At 46.6% G+C, this 17,694-nt stretch overlaps 1 protein-coding gene across 6 annotated transcripts in view; it reads left to right on the forward strand.

Moving 5' to 3' along the window:
• pcloa (piccolo presynaptic cytomatrix protein a) overlaps positions 1–17,694 on the forward strand; it is a 72,472-nt gene that overhangs the window by 43,615 nt on the left and 11,163 nt on the right. For 4 of the 6 annotated variants that reach the window (XM_064939380.1, XM_064939375.1, XM_064939379.1 and 1 more), the window contains 14 exons: positions 932–3,056; positions 4,638–4,706; positions 5,448–5,536; positions 5,793–5,868; positions 6,503–6,628; positions 10,741–10,849; positions 12,715–12,782; positions 13,050–13,288; positions 13,576–13,626; positions 13,753–13,883; positions 15,522–15,548; positions 16,255–16,348; positions 16,463–16,534; positions 16,892–17,192. In XM_064939380.1, the coding sequence (XP_064795452.1) occupies positions 932–3,056; positions 4,638–4,706; positions 5,448–5,536; positions 5,793–5,868; positions 6,503–6,628; positions 10,741–10,849; positions 12,715–12,782; positions 13,050–13,288; positions 13,576–13,626; positions 13,753–13,883; positions 15,522–15,548; positions 16,255–16,348; positions 16,463–16,534; positions 16,892–17,192 (3,577 nt within the window). The remainder of the gene's footprint in view (positions 1–931; positions 3,057–4,637; positions 4,707–5,447; positions 5,537–5,792; positions 5,869–6,502; positions 6,629–10,740; positions 10,850–12,714; positions 12,783–13,049; positions 13,289–13,575; positions 13,627–13,752; positions 13,884–15,521; positions 15,549–16,254; positions 16,349–16,462; positions 16,535–16,891; positions 17,193–17,694) is intronic. The other 2 variants (XM_064939376.1, XM_064939377.1) reach the window with 2 other exon arrangements.

Raw genomic sequence — 17,694 nt, forward strand, 5'->3', positions numbered from 1 at the left:
CTCAAATATAATATATATTTAGATTTGTTTAACACTTTTTAGTTTACTACATGAGTCCATATGTGTTATTTCATAGTTTTGATGTCTCCACTATTATTCTACAATGTAAAAAATAGTAAAAAAAAAAAAAACCTTGAATGAATAGGTGTCTCCAAACGTTTGCCTGGTACTGTATATATGTTTTATATCTATATTGTGTAGATTGCTGAGGATTTTTATTTATTTAATCCATTTCAGAATAAGGCTGTAACATAACAAAATGTGGAAAAAGTTAAAAGGTCTGAAAACTTTCCGAAGGCCCTGTATGGTATACCAGCCAAGCATTATACATACTTAATCAAGCCTCTCATTTGACCTCTGGCCCTCTCCCGGGGTATATAAATCAGTTTTCTGCCTGAGTGATACACCACTGAGCTCCTCATACTGTACATACAAAGGGTGGACAAACATCTGAGCCTGTGGGAAAGTAATGATATGCCACAGATCCATAGGCGTTTAATGTGAATAAATTACATATTTTGAGGCTGCTCTTAAGGTAGTGAGTAACATTTATGGCCAGGAGCACATACAGTATCTTCCTGTGAAACTCACCAGCAGTCAATATGATGTGTTTCTCAATAAGCTTTCCCTCACTCTGAGCACACCAGATTCTTGTCCATGCCTGATTGTAATCAGGACACAGAGACACCGGGATAGAGATTCTCTTCTATTTTAGTCATCCATTAATTTAATCAGATAATTGAAATCATGAAAGATTTAACACTTCTTTCCGTTTAATTTAGTCCATGTAGTAAAGGTTTGGAGAAAGTCATCATTCAGATGCTGTACCCATTCAGTGTGAAATCACACTGTGACATTTGAGTATAAATAATTAAAGAAGCAATTTATTCAAATTTTTTAACTATTTGTTTGTTTTGGTTTTCTCCGCCAGGGCAAAAGCTCGTCGGGCAGCACCCCAACTGGCACCGGCAAGAAGGTGAAGAGGACCCTGCCCAACCCGCCCTCGGAGGAGGAGGCAACAGCCTCCGGCCAGACGGCCTACAGCACTGGTTCGGCCCGCCGTCGCATGTGCCGCAACACCAACATGGCGAGGGCCAAGATCCTGCAGGATATCGACCGAGAGCTGGACATGGTGGAGCGTGAGTCGTCCAAGCTCCGCCACAAGCAGGCGGAGCTGGACGAAGAAGAGAAGGAGATCGACGCCAAGCTACGCTACCTGGAGATGGGCATCAACCGCAGGAAAGACGCCCTCCTCAAGGAGAGGGAGAAGAGGGAGCGGGCCTACCTGCAGAGTGTGGCCGAGGATCGTGACTACATGTCAGACAGCGAGGTCAGCAACATCCGGGAGACACGGAGCGGCCGTGGCAGTGGAGAAGATGATGAGATGGGAAGTCACGGGCTGGAGCGCCCCAGGACGGCACCCCAGTCAGAGCTGGATGATTTTGTGCCACCACAGACCACACACGAGGCCCAGTACGGCACGTACTCCCAGTACCAGTACCCACTGAGCCAGACGCTGTACCAGCAGCAGTCACTCTACCAGTCTCCCCAGTCCTACCAGTCTCAGTCCATCTATTCCTCAGTCCCATCCCTGTCTAGCTCTCAGCAGCAGAGCTACCACCAGATGCTCCTTCTCCAGCAGAAGGCAGCCAGGCAGGCGGCCCTGATCCAAGAGTTGGACGCGTCGTCAAAGTACGATATCATCAGCCGACAGCCCGACCCCGTGTCCTCTGCCTACATGGGAGGGGTCAGGTACGACAAGTACGGTAACCACTTGGACCTCCGGGCCCTGGAGGTGGGGGGCAGTATGGCTGGCAGCCCCATGTCCAACGTGTCGGCTGACTCCTTCTATGGAGACGTGGAGCACCACCACCACACTCCACGAAGCTACGTCCTCCTAGAAGATGCGGCAGAGCTGGCCAAGAGCTCCACGAGTCTGGCTTCATCCAGCTACGCCCAGGCCGAGAAGGAGCTGGCTAAGGCAGAAAGGCTGTTGCGAAGAAGTGCAGCCGACTTGACCTCCACCGACTACCTGGGCTCCAGCTCCAGGCTCCACTCCGGGTATGGAAAGACCCCAGACGATGAGGACTCCATGGACGACCCCTACGAGCTGAAGCTCCTCAAGCAGCAGCTGAAGCAGGAGTTCCGGAGGAGCATAGGGGGAACAGAGAGCCTGGACCCGCTAACGGGTCTCTCCCACAACTACTACGGCACCCCCAGCTCGGGTGTCTCCTCCTCCCAGAGTTACTCCCAAAGACACTACCCCAAGACGGAGAAATACAGCATCAGCCGGCTGACCCTAGAGAAGCAGGCAGCCAAGCAGCTCCCGGCATCCATGCTGTACCAGAAGCACAAAGCCCCGCTGACCGACCCCAAAGTCTCCAAGTATTCCTCGATGCAAGACAGCAGGAGTCTGGAGACAGACTATACCAGCTATTTAGGGTCCAGTAATGTTAGCGCCTCTCCCAGATCCAGCCGGCTCCTTCAGGACGAGATCACCTTTGGACTACGCAAGAACATTGCAGAGCAGCAGAAGTACCTGGGCTCCACGTTGGGTGCCAACCTGGCTGGCTCGCTCAACTTCGGCCAGAGCCTGGCCTTGGACTCGACTTCCTACCCCAGTGGCAGCCGGTCACGGCCCTCTTCTAGGCCCAACTCTGTCTATGGCCTGGATCTCTCACTCAAACGGGACCCATCCAGTTCCTCTTTGAGGCTCAAGGGGGACGGCGAGGCAGCCTCAGACAGCTACCAGATGCCATCAGGACGTGCCAAGCCCACCAGCCTGCCCATCGTGCAGGGCGGCCGGGGGCGCATCCCCATCTTGGCGCAGAACTCTGAGGAGGAGAGCCCGTTGAGTCCTGTGGGCCAGCCTATGGGCATGGCGCGGGCGTCGGCGGGGCCCCTGCCGCCCATCTCGGCCGACTCACGGGACCAGTTTGGTTCGTGCCTCTCCCTGCAGGACTCCCAGCAGCAGCAGCACCTGAGGGAAGAGCCAACAAGGGGTCGGGGCTACGTCTTGATGGACGACCTCCAGGGCACCATGTCGGACGGCGAAGGTAAACAACAATGGCATCAATTCAGAACTGTTTTCTTTCAATTTCAAACTGACTCTGCTTGTATGCACCCAATATACTATCCAATATGCCACCCAATGAACCACCCACCTGCACCACCCATGACCTTTGACTTTCTTTATGTCTTATCTGTGTCTTTACTGGTTTCTTCATCTATTGTCTTTTCTGAATGTATTCATTCTCTCTTCCTTTGATTTGATGTTATTAGTCTCAATACAAGGGACAAGTTGACTTTACTGAATGTAATTACTGTATTTTGTATGTGTCTATGTTGATGTCCTTTGGTGTTTAATCCCTCATTTGGGTCTCTTCTGATCTCTAAATGCATGCGATTGTGTCTTCGTTGGAATCATTATATATATTTTCCTATTTAATCTCTATGAATGTTACTCTAAAATATTCTATCACTTATAGATATGCAGAAGGTATCCTTCCTCCAATAGCATTCTGTCTCTGAAACTGATCAGCAGTTTTGTTTGCTAAATGTTATCATTTCTGCTCTATAACTGACATACTTGAAAATATGGTTTTGTACTTTAAGTCCTAGAGGACTTCCGTAGTATTTCACAACTTGCTTGTTTATCTAATGCCCAGGTGTTGGGAGTAGAATAATCCCTCTACTTGAAAGCTCAGGTCAGATTGTGCAGGGAAATGGGAAAAGATCCTCGCTTCCTCTGAAGTGATCAATTGAAAATGTGCCTCTGGCTAAAAAATGTTATGGAATGTGTTTATTGCTTTGTTCTTCAGATATTTTATGTTTATTTCAAATTCAGTAGTTCAGGTGAGGACATTCATAGGAATGTGTATATGTGTGAACACTGCACGTTATGTTACATGATACATGATCTATTTAGACTATGACAGGCCTATTACAGATCTATTGGAAGGTTTAAATGTATTTTGTTGTGGTAGTTAGGTACATACAGTATTGTCATTGCATCAGTGCAGTATGTCTTATTTGGATGAAATACACTTGACAATTTCTAGATGATATGGGAAGGATCCTTTCTATCTTTTCTAGAATTCTTTCTCACTTTCTTGCATGTCCATCTCTAAGGGTTTTCCAATGCATGTTCTGTTAATGCATGTTCTGTTAATCTATAATAAATACATTTAATTTGCATGTGTTTGTCTGAATACGTGCATGGGTGTCATACCTTTGTTGTACACGTTTGCATGGGGAATATAATGTTTATTGTAGCATGAACAAAGCTCTTCCTGATTCTGTGATGTCACTCTTTATTCGGCTCTTTTACGCATGCTCTAACAAAATGTAGGCATTACAGTTTTCTCTTTTCTCTCTCTGTTATGTCTCCATCTCTATTCTGCTGACAACCATGTCTACTTTAAAACAATTCCCTTCATAACACTGTTTCATTGATTTCATATGCATATGAACAAAAAAATCTACCGCTGTGCCAATAGGTCTTGTCATGACAGGAAATAAACCCCCTAGATCCAATATCCCTATCCCATAATAAGTGTGTAGAACTTGACCCTTTGACCTACATGATGTCATATAGGGCAGAAAACTCCATGTTTATCAATTTCCCTTGGTTACAGCCCTAAGTGACTCCATGCTGGCACTGAACAGAGATGATCCCCGACAATCACATGAGAATATCCCAAACGGTATAGTATTAGTTCGAGGGTGTTCCATTATCCTGCCCCGCCCTGCCCCCTACCTGTCAATCATCCATAAGCCAACATCTTAACCATTCCAGACGTCAACATGTATTTCCAATATGACTCAATGTTGGTAGATGTTAGCTGGCGTCTGTGTACCGTTTGTTCCTTATTGATGAGTCAGGGAGGTTGCTTTACACCAATCGGAAATTCAAACCTGCAGTTTGTCAATGCTGATCTAAAGATACAGGACCGTACATTTATTTTCACATTTACCAGCACTCTAAAAGTGAGCTACACCAGTCTAAACGTCAGACTGTTACCATGGTTACATACTGTACAGTAACTGGTGCCAGTTGTTATAAACTATGTAAAGAAAACGGACTAACCCTATACTGTGCCATATGAACTAAAAAGAGCATTGGTCAGGTTGGCATGATAGTGTGAAAAACATGCCAAACATTAATGGCAATAAATGACATCTACCATAAGATAAGTTAAAGTTACCCCTGGCGTTAAATATTTCATCAGAAAAGTATTATCATTTAGTTGCTTGTCATTTATATCTTGAAATTCCCTAAATTTGTACCTTTCTTGGAGGCCTCTTTCTTTTCCTTCCTGTTTCAACTGCCCGTCCCCTCTCCAGCATGCAATCCTCTTCCAACCAATCAGAAAGCTTGTCCCCACTGATAGGTTAGAAGGGACTGATTGACAGGGTTAATGATCATGGCCTATTTGTCTCTGAAGCCTACCACCTACGGAGAGAGGAAACGGACTGGTTTGACAAACCACGCGAGGGACGACCAGAGAACGGACAAGGGTCGGACAGGAGACAGGTGACACCCACGCACCAACCCACACACGGCACAAGTCATAAAGTTGAGAAATACCCATATGCACACAGACTTTTAAAACAATGCTTTACTGTTTATTCTTTCTTGCATAAATAACCCAAACTAATTACATATATATTCATGACTACATAATTGTGGAGACATTTTCAAGCATGCATTTGTATCAGTAACTGCAGCTATCTGTTGAGGTGTAATAGCCTACAACACACTTATGTAGTTTCCTGTATGTGTCTCTCAGGGGAAGGGTGTTTACTACCCCTTTCCTCACACCAGAGTCAAACTGCAGAGGGATCCCAAGGACCGCAGCGTGTCAGGTAAGGGAAACACAGTTTACCTTGCACATGGACACAATCTGTCACAAACACAGCTGTCTTCACGCAGTGACAGGTCTTAATGTTGGTCTTGACCCAAAATGGGGTAGACATTTCGTGGCTCCTCTGTTGATTTGGCACATCTCCATTCTCATCAGTCATCCATCCTGGCTCAAAATGGCGTATCATTGACACACAGGATTAGCTTTTTGCAATTAGTCAGCAGGCCACAAAGAAGGTTCTTGTTAATGTGGAGAAGTGCTAAAAATGAACCATTTGTCTGTGGGATTTGGGTGACTGTGTCAGTGTGATAAGCGTGTATTTACTCTTTAGTTTAAATGACTGATCTCTAAACTACTGTGTGTGTGCGTGTGTGTGTGTGTGTGTGTGTGTGTGTGTGTGTGTGTGTGTGTGTGTGTGTGTGTGTGTGTGTGTGTGTGTGTGTGTGTGTGTGTACTGTATGTATGTGTGTGAGTGCGTGCGTGTACATACATGTGTGTGTCTACATTCTACACTGGATACATATTCCTGTGCATGCATACTCTTAATGGGTGTCTGACCACTGTACGTGCATGTGTATAGTTGTGTGTGTTCATGCTTCTCACTCATTTGGGGGTTTCTACCTCTTCATTTCCAGGGAATGGATTGGGTATCAGAGTGGTGGGAGGTAAAGAGGTTCCAGGGACCAACGGACACATCGGAGCCTACGTCGCTAAAGTCTTACCTGGAGGAGTTGCCCAACAGACTGGGAAGATACTAGAGGGTAAGTTAACTTCACAAATCTTGGGAAATATACTGCACTCCTGGGTCGTATTCATTAGGCACCAAACTGACTGAACCAGGAAGGGACTACCTGAACTCGTCCAATAAGAAATGCTTGTTTTCATTTTCTGCGTGGCCATAATGAATATGAAATGGTGCAAAATGGGTATATCAGTCAAGCGCTTATGTTGCTCAAAAAAACATTTGAGAGAGACATTTCTACATGTGAAATGTACTTCTCCCTTTAAGAATCAATCAGTTCAAGAATCAAGTAGTCCAAGCCTGGACATGAGTGATTCTTATCAGAAGAAGGACTCGTCTGTCTTTCTCCATCTGTCTGTTTCCTTAAATCCGTTTGTTTATCCATCCATATCTCTCTCTGTTTACCTTTCTCTCCTGTCATTTTCTATCCTTAGTGTGTGTGTATGAATGCAGCAGTGGCTCACTGACAGATGGTTTGAGAGGAATCTGACTGAGTGAGATGTGAGGACTGAGAGGAAACGACACGGAGACGACAAAAATAGAAGTTCATTTGCATTTGGTTTTGTCACCTCCAGGCAATAGTCCGTGAGTGGGAGCTTTAGAGAACGAAAGGTTTGAGATATTTCACCCAAGCGCTTTCAGAATTCTGAATGTAAAATATCACAGGTTTTCTTCAATCAAAGCTCAAAATGCATTTTAAGTTTGGGAATGGCTTTGTAAGTTAGCAACTATTACTCCAGCTTAGCAATACTCACATTAGAGTTTCTGTTACTTTACTCCTGTCATCTTGACCTTCGTTCAGGGTTTACTCATATTATTTCATTACTACATCTCTGGGAATGTGCTAAAACTCAGTGGTAGGGCTATGGCCCAGAGTTGTATAGATCTGAATCCAAACTAAGGGGCCTTAGGCACAACAGGCAGTAAGCATTGTCCATTTATCCCTCGACAGTCTCACTCCTGGCCAGTTGTCAATACAACACTACCTGAAGATGGATGGCTATGTCCTATTAACAGAAATGACTTTCATGAGACTTATTGATTTGACTGGAGGGAGACCACGCAGTGTGATGCTGTGTATCTTTCTCTATCTCGCTCTCTCTTACTGTCTCTCTGGTCTCTCTCTCTCTCTGGTCTCTCTCTCTCTGGTCTCTCTCTCTCTGGTCTCTCTCTGGTCTCTCTCTTTCTGTCCCTCTGGTCTCTCTCTGGTCTCTCTGGTCTCTCTGGCCTCTCTCTTTCTGTCCCTCTGGTCTCTCTGGTCTCTCTCTTTCTGTCCTTCTGGTCTCTCTCTGGTCTCTCTCTCTGGTCGCTCTCTTTCTCTCTCTTGTCTCTCTGGTCTCTCTCTCTCTGTCCCTCTGGTCTCTCTCTGGTCTCTCTCTCTGGTCGCTCTCTTTCTGTCCCTCTGGTCTCTCTCTGGTCTCTCTCTCTGGTCGCTCTCTTTCTCTCTCTTGTCTCTCTGGTCTCTCTCTCTCTCTGGTCTCTCTCTGGTCTCTCTCTCTCTGGTCTCTCTCTCTGGTCTCTCTCTTTCTGTCCCTCTGGTCTCTCTCTGGTCTCTCTGGTATCTCTCTTTCTGTCCCTTTGGTCTCTCTCTGGTCTCTCTCTCTCTGGTCTCTCTCTTTCTGTCCCTCTGGTCTCTCTCTGGTCTCTCTCTTTCTGTCCCTGTGGTCTCTCTCTGGTCTCTCTCTCTCTGGTCTCTCTCTTTCTCTCTGGTCTCTCTCTTTCTGTCTCTCTGGTCTCTCTCTGGTCTCTCTCTTTCTGGTCTCTCTCTTTCTGTCCATCTGGTCTCTCTCTGGTCTCTCTCTCTCTGGTCTTTCTCTTTCTGTCCCTCTGGTCTCTCTCTCTGGTCTCTCTCTCTCTGGTCTCTCTCTTTCTGTCCCTCTGGTCTCTCTCTCTCTGGTCTCTCTCTTTCTATCCCTCTGGTCTCTCTCTGGTCTCTCTCTCTCTGGTCTCTCTCTTTCTGTCCCTCTGGTCTCTCTCTCTCTCTGGTCTCTCTCTTTCTGTCCCTCTGGTCTCTCTCTGGTCTCTCTCTCTCTGGTCTCTCTCTCTCTCTGGTCTCTCTCTTTCTGTCCTTCTGGTCTCTCTCGGATCTCTCTCTCTCTGGTCTATCTCTCTCTGGTCTCTCTCTTTCTCCATCTCTTTTGCTCTTTGGTCTCTCTGGTATCTCTCTCGCTCTCTCTCTGGTCTCTCTCTCATTCTCTCTGTCTCAGTCTGGGGGTTGTACAGGGTCCATGCTGGACAGTTGTGAATTAGCACGGCTGTGGCCCCTGCCTTTGTAGGGGCTGTCTGGGGCCTGATGTATGAGAGGTGGGTCAGAGGACTGTAAAGAGAAGAGGGAAGAGATACAGCTCAGAGCCACCTGGTGGGAGCTAGGGCCATCCATCTGTCACACTGTGTGTGTGTGTCTGTGCTATTGTGTGTGCATGCATGCATTTGGTGTGTGTGTGCCCTCTCTCCCCATTTTCTTCATCTTTCCCTCCTTCACTCTCCCTCCCTCCCTCTTGCTTTCTCTCTGTCCCTTCTTCCCTGCACCTGACCAATCTCTCCTCCATCAATTTATCTTTGTCCTCCCTCCCTCCCTTCCTCCCTCAATCTCTGATTTATCATGGGCTTGAATTGTAAATACGAATTTGTTCTTAACTGACTTGCCTAGTTAAATAAAGGTTAAATGACATTTTGAATAACAGCTGTTCCTCTGTGTCAGCTGTATCAGAATGATCTTTAACTACAGGTTGGTCTGGACCGGTGTGTATTTATCAATGTTGTGACAGGTTGGATCTCACCTCTGCACTCGTCTAGTAGATCAGCTATGGAGGCACCATCGTCAACCTCTTCTGCATACAGTCAACACAAAACGCTTTGCAACTGAAAATGAACACCTGTGTTCTTCTTATTGTACAAATTCAGATCCAGTACCTCTCTGTTTCAAAATGTTTTCCCTACTTTTCCCTACACGGCCCAGATAAGTGTCCATCTCCAAACAGTGCAGATCATCAATCCTCATTCAAATCAAATGCATGTTCTTCTTACTCCACATACCTGCATGCACTCATTAACACACACATTTAGGATGATCCCAGGAAGTTGCATTCACCAGTAGTATGTATTATCCGATGACTAAAACATCCAGGCCTGAAGGAGATGGGTAGTAGCCTAGTGACACTGTTACCTTTCACTCTAGCAGAGCTCATCGTTTTGCCAGTGAAAACGTTACCATGGAGAGCTGCAGCTATGACTGTGTCCATTCCATTCTCTGTGTAAGGTGACACTTCCGCTGAAACTTTGGAACATGGTTTCTCACAGTGAGCGGTGTGAATACAGAATTGTGTCAATTCTAGCAGGTGCGAAGGCTCAGACCGAGTGTGTGTGATGAGTCATACTGCCATACTGTGTCACTGAGTAACTAGTGTGAAACTCCATGTGGGTAACACAGCTCAGGAGCGCCGGCGCAGTCAGAGTCTAGCTGGCCTACGTCAAGACTCGCGTTCACCTGTGTGAGTGCTGCTGGACAGCACGGAGTGTGTGTGCTTTTGCAGTGCTGTAGGACTGGTCTGTGTGTGTGCCATGTGTGTGTGTGCCATGTGTGTGTGTGCCGTGTGTGTGTGCCATGTGTGTGTGCCGTGTGTGTGTGTTTGTGTGCCTGTGTGTGCGTGTGTGAGTTTGTGGTGCCTGGGCCTGATCTGACCTCTAATGACCAGGGTCAATTGCATTTCAATTCAGGAAGTGAATCAAAACTTCAGTACAAGACTTGACAAAGCAACACTTTCAATTGTAGAATTTGAATGTGATCTCATGTACTGACTGAATTGAAATGGAATTGATCCAAACCCTGCTACTGACCCTGTGGTCATGTGGTTTAACTTTCTTTGAAGCATGGGGTTGTTGGAGAAAGAGTTTGAGTTTATAGGAGGCTGCACAGCAGTGTGTTGTGGTGTTAAAACAGGACTCATTGGTACTGTGTGTTGTTGATGATTGTGTGGTGTGTTTCTGTATGTGTGTGAGGTGATACACTTTACACTTAGCTAATTGGTTTCAGTTTTCGAATGTGAGAATTAAGTGTGATACATTTTATATGGTAAACTAACTATGTTTGTGTACGTGTGTGTGTGCGTGTGTGTGTGTGTGTGAATATAGGAATGCAGGTGCTGGAGTGGAACGAGCTTCCTCTGACGGGGAAGACCTACGAGGAAGTGCAGGGGCTTGTGGTACAGCAGTGTGGCGAGGCAGAACTCTGCGTGAGATTGTGAGCATATTTTCTTCTCTCTGTGACTGTCTCTCCCTCTCCGTCCCACTTTCTTCTCTCTGTGACTGTCTCTCCCTCTCCGTCCCACTTTCTTCTCTCTGTGACTGTCTCTCCCTCTCCGTCCCACTTTCTTCTCTCTGTGACTGTCTCTTCCCACTTTCTTCTCTCTGTGACTGTCTCTCCCTCTCCGTCCCACTTTCTTCTCTCTGTGACTGTCTCTCCCTCTCCGTCCCACTTTCTTCTCTCTGTGACTGTCTCTCCCTCTCCGTCCCACTTTCTTCTCTCTGTGACTGTCTCTCCGTCCCACTTTCTTCTCTCTGTGACTGTCTCTCCCTCTCCGTCCCACTTTCTTCTCTCTGTGACTGTCTCTCCCTCTCCGTCCCACTTTCTTCTCTCTGTGACTGTCTGTCTCTCGTCCCACTTTCTTCTCTCTGTGACTGTCTCTCCCTCCCACCTTCTCTCTGTGACTGTTCTCCTCTCTGTGACTGTCTCTCCCTCTCCCCACTTTCTTCTCTCTGTCTGTCTCTCCGTCCCACTTTCTTCTCTCTGTGACTGTCTCTCCCTCTCCGTCCCACTTTCTTCTCTCTGTGACTGTCTCTCCCTCTCCGTCCCACTTTCTTCTCTCTGTGACTGTCTCTCCCTCTCCGTCCCACTTTCTTCTCTCCTGTGACTGTCTCTCCCTCTCCGTCCCACTTTCTTCTCTCTGTGACTGTCTCTCCCTCTCGTCCCACTTTTTTCTCTCTGTGACTGTCTCTCCCTCTCTCCCACTTTTTCTCTCTGTGACTGTCTCTCCCTCCCATCCCACTTTCTTCTCTCTGTGACTGTCTCTCCCTCTCCGTCCCACTTTCTTCTCTCTGTGACTGTCTCTCCCTCTCCGACTTTCTTCTCTCTGTGACTGTCTCCCTCTCCATCCCACTTTCTTCTCTCTGTGACTGTCTCTCCCTCTCCGTCCCACTTTCTTCTCTCTGTGACTGTCTCTCCCTCTCCGTCCCACTTTCTTCTCTCTGTGACTGTCTCTCCCTCTCCCCCACTTTCTTCTCTCTGTGACTGTCTCTCCCTCTCCGTCCCACTTTCTTCTCTCTGTGACTGTCTCTCCCTCTCCGTCCCACTTTCTTCTCTCTGTGACTGTCTCTCCCTCTCATCCCACTTTCTTCTCTCTGTGACTGTCTCTCCCTCTCCGTCCCACTTTCTTCTCTCTGTGACTGTCTCTCCCTCTCCGTCCCACTTTCTCTCTGTGACTGTCTCTCCCTCTCCGTCCCACTTTCTCTCTGACTGTCTCTCCCTTTCTTATTGGTCTCTCTCTGTTCCTGTCACTCTTTCTCTCTATATATATCTCCCTCTCCTTCTCAGTTTCTCTCTGTCCAGCTACCTTCCTCTCTCTCTTCTCATTTATCGTTTGTCATGATTTGAAAGAGGAGTAGGAATTTAAGCCTTAAGATATATCTTTGAGCACAGCCACCTACACTCACTGATAACAGCCTTGCGGGGGTTCCACCTCAAATATTTGGAAGTGAGCAGTCTTCATTAGCTTCAGTAGTTCTCTAGAGTGGGTTGTTTCTGATTCACATGGAATACATTTCTTTTTCAAATCTCAGTCTTCTCTAAATTCATCTCATTGCCTCGCACTCCCTCACTTTACTGGTGACTTCTCTCTCCCACTCATCTCTGTCCTCTCTTTTTGACACAATTTTTTTCTCTTTTCTCTCTTCCCAACCTGTCTCTCTCTCTCTTACCCGCTCAATCTGTCTCTCTCACTTTCTCTCTCTCTCTCTCTCTCTCTCTCTCTCTCTCTCTCTCTCTCTCTCTCTCTCACAATCTCACACACTCTCTCTCGCTCTCTCGCTCTCTCGCTCTCTCTCCCTCAGAGATCTGAACATGCTGGCTGACTCAGAGGGCTCTCAGCACCTTGATCTCCCAGACCAGAGCAAACCAGGTAGAGTAAGAGCTTAGCCTCTTCACCCCAGGGTGTCCTCCCCCCTCTCTCTCTGCTATCTTCCCCTTCTCTCTCATTCTTCTTTACCTTCTCTCTCAACTTCCCCTTTTTCTCGACTCTCCTCACTAAAGGTACAAAATATATATATATAATACATATTTCAATCACTATGGCCTCTACCACAGTGAATGATTCCATAACTTCAAATGTGTGTGTGTGTGTTTCTCTTTGTGAATTTGTGTCCATACGTGTGTGTCTGTGCTCTAGGTGACAGACCCCCCAGGTCTCCGGGGGTGGATCCAAAGCAACTGGCTGCAGAGCTACAGAAGGTGTCCCAGCAGCAGGCTCCTCCACCTACCACCGCTACGTCCTCCTCCTCCACGGTGGGGGGAGAGAAAGGACCCCACTCTGCCATCTCAGGCGCCGCCTCGACCACTTCTAGCGCCATCCAGAGTCCGGGACAGCCGGGGTCGCCCTCCGTCAGCAAGAAACGCCACAGCAGCAAGGTGAACGGGTGGAGGATGATGTGGAGCTAAATTGAACGCAGGCGTCATCTTCTGGTTGCATGACTAGAACATATTTTATGTTGAAAAGAACTGTCTAATTTTCAATAGAGGCAATTCTATGCACATACTGTATGTTGTATGCATTTTAGTTTGAAAGCATTTCTAACTAATCTTATGCATAATTCTGTACTCATCGACAGTTCTTTACATGCACACACACACACACACACACACACACACACACACACACACTTGCTGTTTCTAAATGTGTTTCTCTCATCTTCCAGTCTGCGGAACCTGTGAAGACACAATCCCACCCTGTTACTGGAGAGATACAGGTCAGCTGACCAAGCCTTGCCTTGAGATTCCTTGACTCACCACTGCTTGTATATCCATGCACTTCATAAGGTGTTTTACTAAGGCCAGTCGTCTCGTTGAGTTTCCACCGTCTCTTGATTTTGCAGCTTCAAATCAACTATGACAAGCAGCTGGGGAACCTGATTGTTCACGTGCTCCAAGCCAGGAACCTGGCCCCCCGAGACAACAACGGCTACTCCGACCCCTTCGTCAAAGTCTACCTCCTGCCGGGGAGGGGGTGAGTCTGTTGGATACGCTACCAGTAGGGTTTACAAAATTCGGATAACTTTCACAAAATTCCCAGGTTTCTAAATAAAATCCTGGCTGGAAGATTCTTGGAGTCAGGAGAGAATAAGCGGCTTATCCGGAATCCTCCAATCCGGATTTCTGGGAATTTTGGGAAACTTAACAGAATTCTGCAACCCTACCAAAGAAAGAAAGCTGGTATGGAATCCAAACCGAATATCACTCTTTTTTAAATTTGAAATGAAAGTATATTCAGTTTAGTTTGCAGGCAAGCAGTGAGGAGTGGTATTCCTTTTGGATTCTAGGCTATAGCAGAGAGGTAGGGACAGAAACACTGGAACTAGTCAAGTCAAGGAGAGAACAATCTCTTTGGTGAGAGAAGTTAAGTCCACTTCACAGATCACCTATAGTAGCCTACACACTACAGCCATTATGTAACTCTTTCACTTCTCATCCTTGCTCTGTTGCTGTGCTCTGTCCATGTATCTATGCTCCGTAATGTTACCAGAGCATTTCCTTGTCGGATGTGCATCACTGTGAGTTAATAATGAACTGTGTCATATCGTAGTGGAAGCATTATCGATAGCAGTGTTGAATGGTTGTGTGGTAACGCGTTACTGTAAGTGTGTTAAGTGTATATAAAACACTGGAAAGGTGATTAGTTTAGTTTCAGGGTGTTTCACGTGTGTAAAAGGCCTTGTGAATTTCAGGTCATGTAGACAAACGCATTCATACGGAAGAGGTGCATAGAACCAAGATTACCATTAAAACCATGGCGAGACCACTTCAAAAGGAAGCCATTTTGGAAAGCTTAAAACTAACTCCCATTCATCTTAAAATAGATTTACGATTGATTTTAGCTGGCCATGGCATGTTGTGTTCTATGCACCCACACCTGATGTCAGATCAATTCCATCATGCCACTGTGATAAGCCTGTTACAAGCCTGTCACATGACATGAAATGTAATTACCATTCTTGGAACTGTTTCTATGTAGACATTTGATACCTCGTTTTTATGAAGGGAGTCATTAACACCTAATCAGCGTCAAACGACACACATGTAATACCCTAAACATGATGTAAATTATGTTATATTTTGCCATGTAGTTCTGCTGAGTTTTCCCCTTTGCTCTTGTTGCTAGGCGGAATAGAGCAGGGAAATCGATAAGACTCATAATAGCTTGTAATACGATCCACACTGTAGACGTCTGGATCTCAGTGCTCAATGTGATTATGTCATGTTGTAATCAGCTCTCCCACTTACCCTACCCTTATCTATGGAGTCCTTAGGGACCACTGGACTAGTGTTACACACATGCATATACAAGCACACACACGCTGGGGGAAAATGCACACTCACAATACACACAGACACGTTCCTCTCTCACTGCCCCAACACATATCCTGTGCCCCATGCCCACGTCCCTGTTACTGACCTCCCCAAATACACACACCACACTGCCCCCCCCCCCACCACCACACACCTGAACCCTCACTGCTCACTCACTTAACCCCCCTTCCACCAAAACTACATCCACACACACCCCACACACACTCCTAACCCCCCTGACACTGACTCTTGTTTTTGTATGCTGTTCTTATATTTAATGCATGCTGGACCCATTCAGTCAGGTCATGGTTGTCCAGAATGCCAGGTATGTGATTTGCCCACTCTGACTTTTGACTTTGATGGTTGCTGTTAGGTTGTAGTAAGGTTGGGCCTGGATTGTGATGACGATTGAGTTGAAGGCTCAGGGCCCAATGCATGTGGTGCTGGTGACGAGCGTATAACCCCAGCAAATCAATATATACTCACTCTAACAACCTTTCCACTCCCATGCATTGTACACTTCTGCCCTATGCCCTCATATTGTTCCCTACCTCCTTAGATTGTGTTCTAATATGCATACTCCAGTAGACTCTACCTCCATATGACCTAACATATGATTACCCACTTTCCCAAAACTCATTTCCCTACATGTCTGTCAGACATATAAAGTACCCGAAATTGTTGTTCTAATATTGTGTTTTACTTTGTACCTCACCCTGACGTTGTTCTTGATATTGTGATATCCGTTGTATCCAGTGTTGTTCCCTTTAGTCTTCCATTTTAATTGTGCCCTAAATTGTTCCGTACACCCTTACATTGTGCCCTACATTGTTCTGTACACCCTTACATTGTGCCCTACATCTTAACATAGCTCGCTACTTCCTTTCATTGTGCCCTGCACCCTAACATTGTGCTATTGTGTTCTGAATTTCTATGTTTTGTGTGTGTGTGTGTGTGTGCGCGTGCGTGCGTGTGTGTGTGTGTGCGCGCATACCTTGCTAATGGCCTGCTCTGTCTGTGTGTGATTCCAGTGCTGAGAATAAGAGGAGATCAAAACAAGCTGGCCAGACTCTGAACCCAGAGTGGAACCAGACTGTTATCTATAAGAACATCCACCTGGAACAGGTACTGCTACAGTATCACTAACTGTTTTTGATAACCACAATGTCGGTTACTGTGAATACTGCATTTGTGAGTTTAGAGGAATAATAATGTGTGTGTCTGTGTGCTGTGTTTCAGCTGAGGAAGAAGCTGCTGGAGGTGAGCGTGTGGGACTACGACAAGTGCTCCTCCAATGACTTTCTGGGAGAGGTGAGAGAGAAAGACATGCATTTTGGCCATAGCACTTCTGACATACATTACTGTGATTTTTTTTTTTTTTACCTTTAGGTAGGTCAGGCAAGTCAGTTAAGAACAAATTCTTATTTTCAATGACGGCCTAGGAACAGTGAGTTAACTGCCTGTTCAGGGGCAGAACGACAGATTTGTACCTTGTAGGCTCGGGGATTTGAACTTTTGGTTTACTAGTCCAACGCTCTAACCACTAGGCTACCCAGCTGCTGTAAGTTTCCTATAAGAAGCAGCCATCCACTATGTGAGGTTGATGTTAAAGGGGATGTGTGTGGGTGTTCTTGATGTTAAAGGAGATGTATGTGGGTATTCCTCTAGGTGTTGATGGACCTGTCCAACACAGCTAACATGGATAACGTCCCACGCTGGCTCCCTCTGAAGGAACAGAGTGAGGGAGAGCACCACCGGCGCTCCCTTTCAGCACAGGGGCGCCAGCACTCCCCCAAGCCCCCCTCGCAGCACGCCTCCCCCAAAACCCCGGCCCACGGTAACCAGGACTCCCCCAAGCCCCCCTCGCAGCACGCCTCCCCCAAAACACCCGCCCACGGGAACCAGGACCCGCCCAAGTCGTCGGTCATCAAGAGCCGGAGCCATGGGATCTTCCCTGATCCAGCCAAGGGTAGGAGAGGTTCTGTCTTTCCCTTCCCTCTGGCCTCTTAGTCATCATGAACAACCTACCCTACTCCTTTCTCTCTATCTGTACCTGTTCTGGTTCTCTATCTTTCTCCTTTTCTCCCTTGTTCTTTTTATCTCTCTCTCTCTCTCTCTCTCTCTCATTTTCTCTAGCTGTCTTTGTCTCTCTCTCTCTGTCTGCCTAGCTATCTCTGCCTGTCTCTCTGCCTGTCTCTCTCTTTCTCTCTGTCTCTCTTTCTGTCACTTCTCCCTCACTATTCAGACTCACCCATTATAGCTTTGGATTCATGCTCTTTGCTTTGCCATGTTTTTATTTTCTGCTGTTGCCATGACTCCACTCAGCTCAGACTTTTCCTACCCTCAGCTTCCTCCATTCCCGTCCTTACACAACATGGCCATGGAAGGCTTTGAAAACAACCCCCACCTCCTCAGTCTTAACCCTCAACTTAATTGGAAAACCCCAAATTTAAGTGGAAAACTTATGTGGC

This window comes from Oncorhynchus masou, chromosome 27 (assembly GCF_036934945.1).
Source record: "Oncorhynchus masou masou isolate Uvic2021 chromosome 27, UVic_Omas_1.1, whole genome shotgun sequence".
In the NCBI taxonomy this organism is placed as follows: Eukaryota; Metazoa; Chordata; class Actinopteri; order Salmoniformes; family Salmonidae; genus Oncorhynchus; species Oncorhynchus masou.